Here is a 15,504-nt window from a genome sequence, read left to right as displayed (position 1 = left end):
GCCAGAGTTGAATACACCTCTGGCATTCCGCTCGCTGAATAACTCCTCATGTGTGAATGTTGATGCAAAATATTCATTTAGTTTGTTAGCTACCTGAGCAGGATCATCAACAGTTGAAAAATCGATGTCAAGTGGACCAATCTGATTCATCCCCCTTCCTTCCTTCTTGAGTTTACATAAGTAAAAAATGCTGTTTTTCTTTGCATCCTTTGCCAAAGATTTCTCATAATCTGCCTTTGGCTGCCTAATCTCCTTTGTGACTTGGTTATAGACCAGCTTATATCTATCACAGGCTTCTGTGTCACGTGTTAATTTATATGTATCCCATGCATTTTTCTTCTCTGCCATGTGTCATTAGTTCATCTGACATCCATTTAGGCCTAAACCTTAAACAATATTTCTTAGTTGGTATGTAAAGCCTAGTAGCTTCCAAGATAAGTTCTTTGAATGCTTCCCATTTTGAATTTGCTGTTGGTAACATCATCAGTTGGTCTCGCTGTATAGAATTTAAATACTGTCTAAAACCATCATAGTCGCCTTTACAAAAGCAATAACCCTTCCCTTTACCCCTGATGGTAGTTACCTCTTTGAATAAATTCCACTTCAGCACACTGTGATCACTGCCACCTAGTGGTTCCTTTATCTGCAGATTCTTAATGCATGAAGAATCACTACTGATAATCAAATCAAGAGTATTTACTCCCTCTAGTTACCTCCCAAACATGCTGATGTAGAAAACAATCATCCAATAAACCCACAAAAGTCTTGCTAGTGTGTGAGTGACCAACCCACAAATTCCAGTCAATATCTGGGAAATTAAAATCCCCAATTATAAGACTCTCTGATTTACTGGCCCACTCTATTTCCCTGTACAGTTTCTTATTATACTCATCAGAGTCATTAGGCCTATAGCACACTCCTACTCTCAATTTTGATCTCCCAATGCTTATGTCACATCAAACTGACTCGACACTACACTGTCCAGTGATATCAACTGGCATCACTTCCTTGGATTTAATGTGTTTCTTAACTAATAGCATAACACCTCCTCCCTTCCTATCCTGTCTATCCTTTCTGTAGACATTGTACTCCCCAAATTCCAGTTCTGCATTCCTTATATATCTGTGTGACACACCATCTCTGATATCCCAACAATATCCGTCTTTGATGCTTTGAGCAATACCTCAAATTCATCAAATTTTTTTACCACACTCCAATCATTGGTATACATGCCCCTGTTCCTATTCTTAGCTATCCTAACACAACCTATGTGTTTATTTGTACCGCAATGACTCCCAGCAGTCTCTGAAATATCCTGCATCTTGATTTCCACATGCACAAAGTAGAGAAAGTGCTGTGGGTTGGTTGAGAAAAGAAGGGTGCAAATCTCCTATGAATCATGGCCTAACAAAATGTGCAACCTGTGCAACATTCACTAATCTTTAGCATTAGTTAGTAGAGGCATATGATGCAAGAAATCAAGCTTATGCAGCATCAGCCAAATAAAAAAAAAAAAAAAAACCACTTCCATTTCACCCCTCCGTTCATTTGAAATACCTGTCCAGCTCAGCCTTAAATTTATTTAGGATATCAACTTCCACAACAAGTGATGGAAGGTGGTTCCACCAATCAACTACCCGCTGGCTAAAAGAAAATTTCCACACATCTATCCTACATCTGTCTTTCCTCAATCTGAATTTATGCCCTCTCAGGTGATTATTATGAGCAAGAGGAAGAATCCAATCGGCATTGAGCTTGCTCAAACAATTCAAGGCTTTATACACCTCTATCAGATCACGTCGCCGGTGCCTAGTCTACAGACACTGTAATTTGCAAAACTTAAGCCTTTCTTCGTAGGAGCAATCCTTTTGTTCCATTCACTAATCTTGTTGTCCTTCTCTGTACTCTGTACTCAATCCAAACCTGTACTCAAGGTATGGCCTGACCATTGCCTTATACAAGGGAATAATCACCTCCTTATCCCTGCTAGAAAAATTCCTGTATATCATTGACAAGACACCATGAGCTACTCTTGCAGCCCATCTGCACCGCTCAGAGACCTTCATATCTGCCTGAACAATTACCCCCCAGTCCTTTTCATTCTCTACCACTGTCAGTGTAGTACCACAGAGTTGATACGTTGCTCTGGGGATACTATTTCCCATATGTACTACTTTACATTTGTCAATGTTAAACTTCATTTGCCACCTCTCAGCCCATCTGCTCAACCTTTCCAGATCCTGTTGCAGCAGCATAGCGTCAGTAGTGTCCTTCACAACTCTGTCAACCTTTATATCGTCTGCAAACCTGGACATTAAGCTTGATATACCATCATCAATATCATTTATAAATACAGAAAACAATAATGGACCAACACTGAACCCTGAGGGATTCCACTAATAACATTAGTCCATGATAAGCAGTGTCCATTGATTACCACTCTGTCTTCTCCCCCTCAACCATCCATTTTTACATAGCAGCAATTTGCCTCCAATGCCACACTGCTCCAATTTGTGCAGCAGTCTTCCATGTGCAACAGTATCAAAAGCCTTTCTAAGGTCCAAATATATAATATCAAAGTTATTCCCTGCATCCAGTTCTTTTGTGATTGCATCATAGTATCCAATCAAATTGGCAAGGCAAGACTTCCCTTTAACAAAACCATACTGTGTCTGAGCTATGACTGAAGTCTTGTCTAGATGTTCCTGCAGTGCTTCTTTAACCAGTGCCTCCATTAATTTTCCAGGAACAGAAGTTAAACTAACAGGTCTATAATTATTTGTGTCAGCCTTTGATCCTCCTTTGTGAATTGGGGTCACATTTGCATATCTCCAGTCTGTGGGTACCTCCCCTGAGTCCAAGGAAGCTCTCATAATTATGGCTAAGGGTTTGCTTACTTCCTTTGCTGCCTCCTTTAATATAACAGGATAGATCCCATCCACCCCAGGTGCCTTTCTTGTATTTATCTTCAACAATTTCTCCTCCACTTTACTCTCAGTTATTACAAGATTATCTAGCTTACTCTCAGAGTTGAATACACCTCTGGCATTTCCCCTCCCTGAATAACTCCTCATGTGTGAACGTCGATGCAAAATATTCATTTAGTTTGTTAGCTACCTGAGCAGGATCATCAACAGTTGATCCATCGATATCAAGTGGACCAATCTGATTCATCCCCTTCCTTCTAGAGTTTACATAAGTAAAGAACTCTTTGCTGTTTTTCTTTGCATCCCTTGCCAAAGATTTCTCGTAATCTGCCTTCGCCTGCCTAACTTCCTTTGTAACTTGGTTACAGATCAACTTGTATCTATCATAGGCTTCTGTGTCACATGTTAATTTGTATGTATCCCATGCATTTTTCTTCTCTGCCATATGTCTCATTAGTTCATCTGACATCCATTTAGGCCTAAACCTTGAACAATATTTCTTAGTTGGTATGTAAAGCCTAGTAGCTTCCAAGATAAGTTCTTTGAATGCTTCCCATTTTGAATTTGCTGTTGGTAACATCATCAGTTGGTCCCACTGTATAGAATTTAAATACTGTCTCAGTCCATCGTAGTCGCCTTTACAAAAGCAATAACCCTTCCCTTTACCTCTAATGGTAGTTACCTCTTTGAGTAAATCCCACTTCAGCACACCGTGATCACTGCCACCTAGTGGTTCCTTTATGTGCAGATTCTTAATGCATGAAGAGTCACTACTGATATTCAAATCAAGAGTATTACTCCCTCTAGTTGCCTCCCGAATATGCTGATGTAGAAAACAATCATCCAATAAATCCACAAAAGCCTTGCTAGTGTGTGAGTGACCAAACGCCAAATTCCAGTCAATATCTGGGAAATTTAAATCCCCCATTATAAGACTCTGATTTACTGGCCCACTCTATTTCCCTGTACAGTTTCTTATTATACTCATCAGAATCATTAGGCCTATAGCACACTCCTACTCTCAATTTTGATCTCCCAATGCTTATGTCACATCAAACTGACTCAACACTGCACTGTCCAGCAATGTATGCCTACATGATCAGAATTTCCAGAATTGCAAATTTCTAACTGTGGAAGAAGTTTCGAATTATTGTTACCTTGGTTATGGTTTGACTACAGTCTAAGTTGGGCAATGCATATAACAAATTTGTACAAATAAATTAGATTTTATGTGTATACTTTTTTTTACTACATTAAGAATAAGTTAAATCTTAGAACAAAAGTTACCTTATATTATGCATTAGTGAACTCCCAACTCAATTATTTAGTAAATATATGGGCAAGAGCAAATATAACTGAAATAAGGGTAATAAACAACTTAATTAACAGGATTTTAAGACTTTTAATGGGGACAAACTTTTGGAATGATCTGAATAATAGAAGGCAATGTTTGTTGAAATATAAAATACTTTATCCAGTTCAAAAACTGAAGTTAAATTTAATCTTGAAAAATCTTAACACTATTTTTGAAGAGTCGAATCTGCAAAGAAATGTCGATAATTTAAGAAACCCAAAAGCAATTGTTTTGCCTCACCCTAAGGTACTAAATAGATTTGGAGATAGGCATACAATGAATATAATAAACAACTTGTTGGCTAGTATAGATTTCAGGCTCAGGAGAAGTTATTCTAAATCCAAATTAAAATTCTTAATAAGAAAATTTTTGATACTCAATGATACAGTAGATTAGAATTGCTATGCTCATAAATTGCTATCTCTGTTTGCAGTGCGGAATGTACTATGTGTTGTGATTTCATCATCTTTTCTGTTAGATAACAAATTTCTATGCAAAAACTGTTGTAAATGAAGAATTACAACTTGTCAAGAAATTTACTTTTCTTAACAAGTTCATTTATTGTAAACAAATTCTCTTGATAAAAATAAATTGTGTTGTATTGTATTATTATTATTATTATTATTACTCTTATATTATTTCTCCATGATTGGGGATTCTTTCTCGTGACGGGTATTGCTACCAAGTACACAGGGTGGTTGTTGCTGTCTGGTGTTACTGTTGGTGGAACTCTGTGACTATCCTACAGGTGTTCAGAACTGCGACTTTCTGGAGTTCCTTGTAGGTGTTCGCTGAGAGACCTATTGCTGCTAGGCTGTTACGGAGGGTCTTTGGCACAATACCTGTGGTTGACACAATGATCGGGACGGTTGTTACTTGTTGCATACGCCACATCTCTTTGATCTCCTGTCTTAGGTTTGTGTACTTCCTGATTTTTTCCCCAAGGGTTTTATGCAGGTTGCCAGATATGGCACGCTCCCAGTACAGCTTGTGGGTTGAAGTCTCTAGTACTGCTTAGGGTTCGTACTTGTAGTACGGTACACTTTCTTTGATCAACTTGTATTTCCTTGCTAGCTTCTGATGTATTATCCTGGCTACCTGGTCATGTCTATGAGTGTACTCAGTCTGGGTGATCACCTTGCATCCCGCAGTGATGTGCTGGATCGTTTCTGAGGTCAGCTGTCATCGGACACTCCGTTCTCCCTGGCGATGTATTTTCTATAGGTTTTTGTGTTGATTACCTGGTCTTGGATGGCCAGCATGAATACTTCGGTCTCGGGGAAAAGTGTCCTGCTCATGAGCCATGCATTGGAAGCAATTTTATCTATGGGATCTTGTTGGAGATCACTGTAGTGTCTTCTCTGCCCATCTTTCTAGCTTCGTTTGTACCTCCAGGTTGGGGGGACTTTTGCTTAGGTTGAGTGGAGTATACCGCTTGTCTATCTTCCTTATGGCCAGGTGGAGTGCTGCTGTGTGTTTCTGGAAGTAATCCTTCAGGTTACCTATTGCTGTCTTCTGTTACTCAATGAGTTCTATCAAACCCCTTCATTCCTTCTTCCCGGGCAATTGTCAGTCTCTCCACGGCAGATTTCGGGTGGTGTTGGAGGCTCTTGGTCATCATTGTCCTTGTCTTTCTCATGATATCCTCCAGCTCGGTGTTAGTCCAATCTATGACCCCGAAGGAGTACATTAGCACTGGGACAGCATAGGATAGGCGTTTATGGGTTTAACTGTGTTCCCTCCATTCAGCTTTGTTTTCAGCAGGCTTCTAAGTCTCTGATTGTATTTTTTGGTCAGGCAGGCCTTAATTTCCTTGTGCTGTAATTGCTGAGCCTGCATCATCCCCAAGTATTTGTAGACCTCTCCCTCTGTCATCGCTTTGATTTCTTAACAGTCTGCAGCTGGTAGTTTTGGTGACTAATTTTCGCTGGTGCAATCCATGGGTCTTGCATTTGTCTAGACCAAATTCCATCCTAATATCACTGCTGAATTCTTCGGTGATCTGGAGTAGTTGCTGGAGGTGATTCTCAGTTCCTGCGTAGAGCTTGATGTCATCCATGTACATCAGGTGGGAGAGGGTGTACAGGTTCTTCATTCCTTCTATGAGATTATATCCGTACTTGCTACTGTTGAGCATGGTGAATCGCAGGTTAAGTGATTGACAGAACCACAATGGACTCAGGGAATCTCACTGAAAGATTTATTCTTCTTTTGATGGAAATTGGCCTGGTTGTGATGTTTTCGACCTTAATGGTGGTACTCCATTTCACCATCGTTTCTCCTAGGAAGTTTGTCACTATCGGATTGACTTTGTAGACGTTCAGCACCTCTATTAACCAGCTATTAGGCACAGAGTCAAAGGCCTTGCAGTAATCGATGTAGGCTGTGTACATGTTACAGCGCTTCTTGTAGGCTTGCTCCATAACCGTGGTATCTATGGTTAATTGCTCCATAACCGTGGCATCCTTTGCTCAGCCGCTTGCATCCTTTCTGCTGTTCGGCCATTATGTTCTGACTCTCTAAGTGGTCTGATATCTTCTCCGTTATGCAGCTGGTCAGGATCTTGTACATCGTTGGGAAGCAGGTGATTGGCCTATATTTCTCCGGGTTTTTGTATCTTCGTCCTTAGGCTTCAGATATGTGATTCCTTGAGTGAGCAATTTTGGGATTGTATCTGGGTGCCTTAACTTTCGGGTGAACTGCTCTGCCAGGTGCTTGTGTGTGCAAGGGAGCTTCTTGTACCAGTAGTTGTAGACATCATCTATTCCTGGAGTTCGCCAGTTGTGAGAGTTCTTGATCGTCTGTTTTACTTCTCCCCAAATCTCCCACCCTCTCATTTCTTGTATGTCCTTGGTTTTCTTGCATTCTAGTTCTATCCAGGTGGTTCAACTGTTATGTCTTACTTCCCTGTTCTATATGTTTCCTCAGAACTCCGCAATCATCTTCTTCTTGGGTGGTCCATTCCTTTCTTTCCCGTCTTCTCCGAGATTCCTGTAGAAGCCACTTTGGTCCTCATCGAAGATTCGGTTGTTTATTTTCCTCTGGGAGCTCTCTTTGTATCGGCATAGTCTCTTGCTAAGTGCCAGGAGGTTCTTCTTCAATGTGTCCAAGTACTCTCCTATTCTCTGACTTTTTGTCTCATGTTTGCTGTGGATGCTGTCTCTCTTGAGGATGCTCTTCACTTTTCCAATTAATTTCTTACTCCTATTGCCCTGTTGGGGCGCCTCAGTAGCCAGGTGGGCAGGAGCAGCAGTGCGTAGCACATGCTTCTTGATTAGACCCGGGTTAGAGCCCGTGCCCACCAAATACGGAGAATGCAGAAAGGTCAGGTAATGACCACCGCATATACCTGGTTGGCCTTAGCTGCTAATGCTCCTAAAAACCACATAACATAACAGCCCTGTTGGTACTGGGTCAATTGGCCTATCTTGACTCTTAATTCTTCTATCTTCTGCTGAAGTCTTCTTTCCCAAGCTGGTGGTTCCTTCTGTTTTTGGTTCTTCTGCTGCTGGTCTCTCGCTTCTCTTCCATTAATCCTTGTCACTGCTACCGCAGCACAATACACGGCTGTGTGGATGGCCTCCAGTGTTGCACCATTGCTGTCAAGGTAATGCGGCCGATTCAGGTTGTCTGTGACTCTCCACAAGGTTCTATTCGGCCTCTGCTTCGGTATCACAAGTCTTTGTGGGGTCCATTCCTTCGAATAGGGCCTTCTTCCACTCATCCTCTATTCTGGAAATCATGACCTCATCTCTTTCCACTTCAGGTGCTGTGGGTTGTATTTCTTCTTGCTCTTCCTCCTCTGGTTCAGTGGTGGTGGTATGTATTATTATTATTATTATTATTATTATTATTATTATTAGCTATATGGTACAAGGAAGCCTGAGGCTTATGCTGCACCAGCCAAAAAAAAAAAAAATTCCTGAGTTAACCGAAGTAAAAGTGAGAGAGATAGAGAGAGAGAGAAAAGAGTAGAAGGGAATCACCAAGAAAGAGAAGAATGATGATATCCAGCTCAGTTTGCCATATTCAGCAGTTTTGTGCCCCATGAAGAGTGAAATGTGCCTCATCAGACCACAAGATCATTCGAGCTCATGTATCGTCAAGTTCCATACGAGTCAGAAATCGTAGAGCAAAGTTCTTTAGTTCTTACCCTATGTGAATCTTGTATGGGAACCAGTGTAAAATTATTCAAAGCACTTTACATACAGTAGACCAAGGAAGGTTCAAGTCTCTTGACACACCTCTGACACTACTGACTGGTAGTGTTTCACATTCTGACCTGGAGGCCATTGCAATGGCCACTTCATCCACTACTTCCGTTCTGATATGTGGTCGTCCCCTGCCAGGAATTACACCTAAATCCCTGGTCGCTTAAAATTTCTTTACTAGTTTTCGAAGTCCCACTGATGCCAAGGGTCCCTTACGCAAAATCTTTAAGTTTTCAATATTCACGTTGTGCTGCATTAGCATTACTATTATTCTAGTAAAACAGTTTTACTAAAAGGGCATGTTCCTTTTTTGTAAGAGCCATAATGGTTATTGACGGTGGCAGAATACATATGTGCAGCGCTGTTTTCCCCTGGTTGCAGAAATTTGGATTTTTTTTCTTCTACAAATCGCTTCCCCATACCCACAGATGTTTACAGCAATAACCGTTTTGACACTACGGTCTTCCGAATAGGGAAACTTATTTTATAATCACCCAGTACAAATGGACATATCTGAGATTGGATCTGGACCATGTATATTTGTGAAATGAATGAAGAATTATTTGGGAGGATGGGCTGTTTTAACACAGGGGCCTTGGCCTACTGGGGGCCTCACTTAGGATTAGGAATGCGACTAAGGGAGACACAGAAAAAAATTAAAACAAAATTTAAACTGAATAGGGGCCACCATTGGAAATTTTCCAGGGCACCAAGTTCTTAAAATGGCCCTGTTGGGAGGAGTACGTCTTTTCACAGATAAGTTTGTTCTATTAGTTTGACTACTGATGATATATTCAGTAGTAAAGAAAAGAAGGAGGACATGTTTTTTGGTTCCATAAAAATACTAGTCACACAAAGGAAAGTCTGTTGAAAAAAAATGCCCACTGCAAGGGGATATATTACTCATATTAACATGAAATATTAATATATAAAATAATAAAACTAAACTGAAACTTATTCAAAATAATAATATTCAACATATACTTTAAATTTGCTTTGACTAGCTTTTATCATAGCAGTTACAACTGTTCATCATTTGATTACCAATATTTAGAAACTCACCTTTATCATTCAGAAATTCTGGTTATTAAAGGTAAAGGCAAGAGATTCATTCTCAAGAAAGGAGACAAATGGAATGAGGTATTTCTTGGACTCTAGTGATGGACTACTGTATGGAACTGGAGTAGTCACTGGAGTGTCTAATTTGTACAGAATTGGACACAAATACTCTATGGGAAACATTCAAGGGATTTATCCCTATAAGCTACACCACTGGAAAATTCCAAAACAATAATTGCCAAAATGGCAAAATAAACATACATGGGACAGCAACAGAAATCACATGATTCCAATTTCTATGGGCATTTTATTTAGACTGAGTAAGGTGAGTGAAAGCAAATTAAGAGAAAGCACTAGCAAAGAGACCTAAGAACATAGATAAGGAGTTCTCGTGAAAGAAGACAGTAAATCCAGTTGGTCCCTTAATTAGTTTCAATGGGAGGTCCAGAGAAAGCCAAGCAGAAATAGCAGATGAGTTAAACATATACATTTACATAGAGGTGGCAGTTATCAGCGTGCTGAAATGGGATTTACTCAAAGAGGTAACTACCATCAGGGGTAAAGAGTAGGGTTTTTGTTTTCGTAATGGTGACTACGGTGGTCTGAGACAGTATTTAAATTCTATACGATGAGACCAACTGATGATATTACCAACAGCAAATTCAAAATGGGAAGAATTCAAAGAATTTATCTTGGAAGCTACTAAGCTCTACATACCAACTAAGAAATATTGTTCAAGGTTTAGGCCTAAATGGATGTCATATGGCACAGAAGAAAAATGCATGGGATACATATAAATTAATGGGTGACATGGAAGCCTATGATAAATATAAGCTGGTCAGTAACCAAGTCACAAAGGAGATTAGGCAGACAAAGGCAGATTATGAAAAATCGTTGGCAAAGGATACAAAGAAAAACAGCAAAGAGTTCTTTATCTGTGTAAACTCTAGAAGGAAAGGGATGAATCAGTTTGGTCCACCGGATATTGATGGTTCAACTGTTGATGATCCTGCTCAGGAGGCTAACAAACTAAATGAGTGTTTTGCATCCAAATTCACACATGATGAGTTATTCAGGGAGGAGAATGCCAGAGGTGATTTAAACTCTGGCAGTGAGCTAGATGATTTTGTAATAACTGAGAGAAAAGTGGAGAAGAAATTGTTGAAGATAAACATAAAAAAGGCACCCGGGATGGATGCAATATATCCAGTTATATTAAAGGAGGCAGCAAAGGAAGTAAGCAAACCCTTAGCCATAATTATGAGAGCTTCTTTGGACTCAGGGGAGATACCCATGGACTTGAGATGTGCAAATGTGACCCCAATTCACAAAGGAGGATCAAAGGGCAACACAAGTAATTATAGACCTGTTGGTTTAACTTCTGTTCAAGGAAAATTAATGGAGGTTAAAGCACTGCAGCATCATCTAGAAAAGACTTGTTATAGTTCGGCCACAGCATGGTTTCTTAAGGGAAAGTGTTGCCTGACCAATTTGATTGGATACTATAGTGGGAACTGGATGCAGGGAATAACTTTGATACCATATATTTGGATTTTAGAAAGGCTTTTGATACTATTGCACATGGAAGACTGCTGAACAAAATGGAGCTTGTGGCATTGGAGGCAAATTGCTGCTATGGATAAAGGGATGATTGAGTGGGAGAAGAGAGAGAGAGTAGTAATCAGTGGACACTGCTCTTCATGGAGTAATGTTATTAGTGGAGTTCCTTAGGGTTCAGTGTTGGGTCCACTGTTGTTTTCTGTATTTATAAATCATATATTGATGATGGTATATCAAGCTTAATGGCCAAGTTTACAGAAGTTACGAAGGTTAGCAGGGTTGTTAAGGACACTACTGACACTATGCTGCTGCAACAGGATCTGGAAAGGTTGAGCACATGGGCTGAGAGGTGGCAAATGAAGTTTAACATTGTCAAATGTAAAGTACTACATATGGGAAGCAGTAACCCCAAAGCAGCGCATCAACTCTGTGATATTACACTGAGAGGAGTAGAGAATGAAAAGGACCTGGGGGGCAATTGTGCAGGCAGATATGAAGTTTTCTGAGCAGCGCAGACGATCTGCAAGAGTAGCTCATGGTGTCTTGTCAATGATATGCAGGAATTTTTCTAGCAGGGATAAGGAGGTGATTATCCCCTTGTATAAGGCAATGGTCAGACCACACCTTGAGTACTGTATACAGGTCTGGAGGCCTCATTTTAAGAAGGATGTAGAGCTGTTGGAACGAGTACGGAGAAGGGCAGCAAGATTAGTAAATGGAACAAAGTGTTGCTCCTATGAAGAAAGGCTTAAGTTTTGCAAATTACAGTGTCTGGAGACTAGGCACCTGTGAAGTGATCTAACTGAGGTGTATAAAGCTTTGAATGGTTTGAGCATGCTTATTGCTGATGGAATTCTTCCTCTTGCTCAGAATAATCACCTGAGAGGGCATAAATTCAAATTGAGGAAAGACAGATGTAAGATAGATGTGCTGAAGTTTGACTTTAGCCAGCGGGTAGTTGGTTGGTGGAACAGACTTCCATCCCTTGTTGTGGAAGTTGATAGCCTAAATAAATTTAATAACGGAGGGATGAAATGAGAATTTTTTTTTTCTTTTTGTCTGATCCTGCATAAGCTTGCTTTCTTGCATCATATACCTCTACTAATGCTAATTTACAGTTACAGTTGAAGGAAAGCTCCAAACCCCAGAAAATGTTAAGAAATCAGCCTGATGTAAAATAATAATATGATTTCAGGATGTAATTATAAAGGCTGCATATGAGTGTGTCAAACCATTTGGAATGTTATTTTCAACAGTTTGATAGCATTACTGGACTCCAGAAAGATTCCTCTAAAGTGGAAAAGTGCTAATATCTCCCCAGCCCTCAAAGGTGATGCTATAGAAGAGGCAGGTACCAGTCAGTTTGACTTCTATGATAGGGAAAATCACAGAGTCTATGGTTAAGAATGTGATTCACGACCATCTTGAAAACAGTGGTACCTTGAATAGTTTCATGGGATCATTAAGGGAAGGCCGTGGCTGACCAATCTAATAAATTACTATAATGTAGTCATTAAACAGTTGGATGCAGATAGCAATTTTGACATTATATATCTACATCATTCTTTAGTAGAACTTTTGATATTTTCCCTCATTGAAAACTGATAATATAGCAAACTGGATGAAGAACTGATTATTATATAAACAGATGAAGTTACTAGTAAGATCTTATGGCAGACCATAGATCGGTATGGGATAGAGGGGCCAAGTAGCACAACAATTTTTTTTTTTTTTGATGATGTTGCATAAGCTCATACACTTGCTTTCTTGCATCACATGCCACTACTACTACTACTACTACTACAAGCAGGATCCACATCAGCAATCAGTGTTGAAAATCCCTCTTATTTCAAATTTTCGTTAACTGATAAGGATGAGAATATCCAACGTAATCTGTCAAAGATTACTAATGATTTTATGATGGGAAGGGTGTTTAACAATTCAAGTCAGAACACATTGCTTCAGGAGAACCTGGATTGTTTAAATGCCAGTTACTTGGATCAGTCCAAAACAGCAATCAAAGTTTAATGCTTCTAAATGTACAGTTAAGATATCTGAATAACAGAAATCCTGGAGTCTCATATAAGCTAAGGGGAAGAGGAGTTAAATGTGATTCAAGATGAAAAAGACTTTTTGTGTTGGAATTAAACTGACATGAAGTTTTCCATGCAGTGTAAACCGGCAGCTAGGAAGGCACATGGTGTCCTGTCCATGATTTATATGTCTCTTTTGCTAGCAGGGAGAAGGGCATCATTATCCCTCTTCATAACAAAATGGTTAGACTGCATTTGGAATATTGTATTAAAGTCTGGAGACTGCATGCAGAACTTCTGGAGATGGTTCAGAGAGAGGGGCAATCTTCACCAAAAAATGGTGAAGAGCACAAGGCAACACACATACAAAGAGCAGCTCCCCTCCCCACTAGGCATGTGTGTACTGTGCCCTCACTATGCTTTGCTGAAACCAATGGTACATATCACAAAGTCTCAAATTTGTTTAAACACAAAGCACAAACAAATTTTATACATTTTTTTTTTTTTTTTTTGTTTTTACCTAGCAGGTGTCTGCTACTATATTTATTCTGCCAATATAAAAAACACATGAGTTGTTAGCTTTAATTGTTGTGCTGGTTACAAAAAAAAAGTACCATTGGTTGCAATTAAAAAAAAATTGCAGTGAAGTTACCTCTATCTGTGAGGCAGCACTGTGTATAAACAGATATTTATATATTGCATTTATAGTTTGACATACTTCAACAGAAAGTGTTCCTCATCAGTTCACGTTTTTATTTTTATTCTAAATGTAACCTTTGTTCGTGGAAACAATGTCTTGGGCTATTTTACTTAAATTACTAGGTAGCTAAATATATCCTTTCCCCACTACCTCCAGAGCTAACCCCACGGGCTCACATCTGGTGAGTATGGGCTTGGCACACCCAGGGTCCTGAGCTGGATATCATCATTCTTCTTTTTCTTGGTGATTCCCTTCTACTTCTGACTTTCTCAGGGTGGGTAACTCAGAAATTTATTTTGGCTAGTGCAGCATAAAGCCTCAGACTTCCTTGCTGGCTAGTAATAATAATAATATATTTTTAGTTAGTTTTTCACTATAACTCCAAGGGCTCACATCTGTGAGTATGGGCTTGGCACACATAGGGTTCTGAGCTGGATATCATCATTCTTCTCTTTCTTGGCGATTCCCTTCTACTTTTCTCTCTCTCTCAAGGTAACTGGTGAATTTTTTTTTTTTTTTTTTTTTTTTTGTGGTGCAGCAAAAGGCTTCCTTGCACCATATATCTAATAATAATAATTTCAAAATTATCCCATTTATTGGTACACCTTCGCTGCTGTTTTTTTTTTTTTTTTTGTGGAAACAATTTTTATTTTATGTCATTTCTAAAAATATGTCGAGTCATTATGACAGGTGTAGGAGTATACAGGGACTCATTGAACAGAAGGGTTGTGTCATTGCTGTTTCCTTATTGTAATTATTGCTTGAACGATTCCAGTTTCACCCCACATACAGAATAGCATTACACGTATTCAACACGCTACAACCCAGTTTACATCGGAGTTTATCATCAATTATATAAAGGTCAAAAAATTGTTTTCTTACCATTACAAAAAAGTTTTTCTTAATAAAACGGGATATAATTTTACTTGTTCCACAACGAAAAATCGTCCGTATTGTAGGTATCACTATCACCAATGACAAAATATGTTGTGACAGGATTTATAAAATTTTATTTTATATAAGTTACGAGAGTGGTGTTCTGTTCAGCTTTGCTTATTTGTAAATGTCATCATTACGTCCTCAACATTATTAAAAAAAAAAAGAAAAAACTCATGACAACAGTAAAACTTCAGTGAATTGAATAAACTTTTGTCAATACAATGTAGGCAGACACAGAGTTACTCTGCGCTCACAGACAGAATACTACACACAGTTTTGCCACCTTGAAACCAAAGCACAATCACTGCGTGCTGACGTCACCATAAGTGGGACATCACACAGAGTACTCTGTGGGCAGTGTTGCCAACTCTTAATAATACTTCCCCCTAGCCGCATGCTCAAAATCCGCTATATTTAACACTTAACCCGCCAACTTTTTAAATTTTCATTTGGGTTAAATCCTATTAATGGGTGCCATAAAAAATTTTAAGACCCTACATTATGTCCAGACAAAACCTCCAATTTGCATATCAAATGCAGTTTATTCTGAGGAAGAAGTTAAAAATAACCGTTTAACGGAGTTGATGAATTTATGCAATGGCAATATTAATTAATCACTTGACTTCTTGGTTGGCGAAAAATCACATTTTGCAAAGTACAGCTTTTGGTGAAGTTTGCAAACTTGAAATGCCGCTAACAAAAAGTAAAACTAACGTTTAGA

General features: G+C 39.2%; 1 protein-coding gene across 1 annotated transcript in view; it reads right to left on the bottom strand.

The window, feature by feature from the left end:
- Positions 1 to 15,021, bottom strand: part of Cog7 (conserved oligomeric Golgi complex subunit 7) — a 335,222-nt gene extending 320,201 nt beyond the window's left edge. The window contains exon 1 of the mRNA XM_090382401.1: positions 14,727 to 15,021. Within this exon, the coding sequence (XP_090238527.1) occupies positions 14,727 to 14,729 (3 nt within the window). The 5' untranslated portion in view covers positions 14,730 to 15,021. The remainder of the gene's footprint in view (positions 1 to 14,726) is intronic.
- Positions 15,022 to 15,504: the final 483 nt, after the last annotated feature.

Source organism: Mastigoproctus giganteus, chromosome 10, assembly GCF_048544385.1.
Source record: "Mastigoproctus giganteus isolate SK-2022 chromosome 10, ASM4854438v1, whole genome shotgun sequence".
NCBI classification, from domain to species: domain Eukaryota; kingdom Metazoa; phylum Arthropoda; class Arachnida; order Uropygi; family Thelyphonidae; genus Mastigoproctus; species Mastigoproctus giganteus.
The sequence above is the reverse complement of the archived record's forward strand: the minus strand, read 5'-3'. Positions and strand labels throughout refer to the sequence as shown.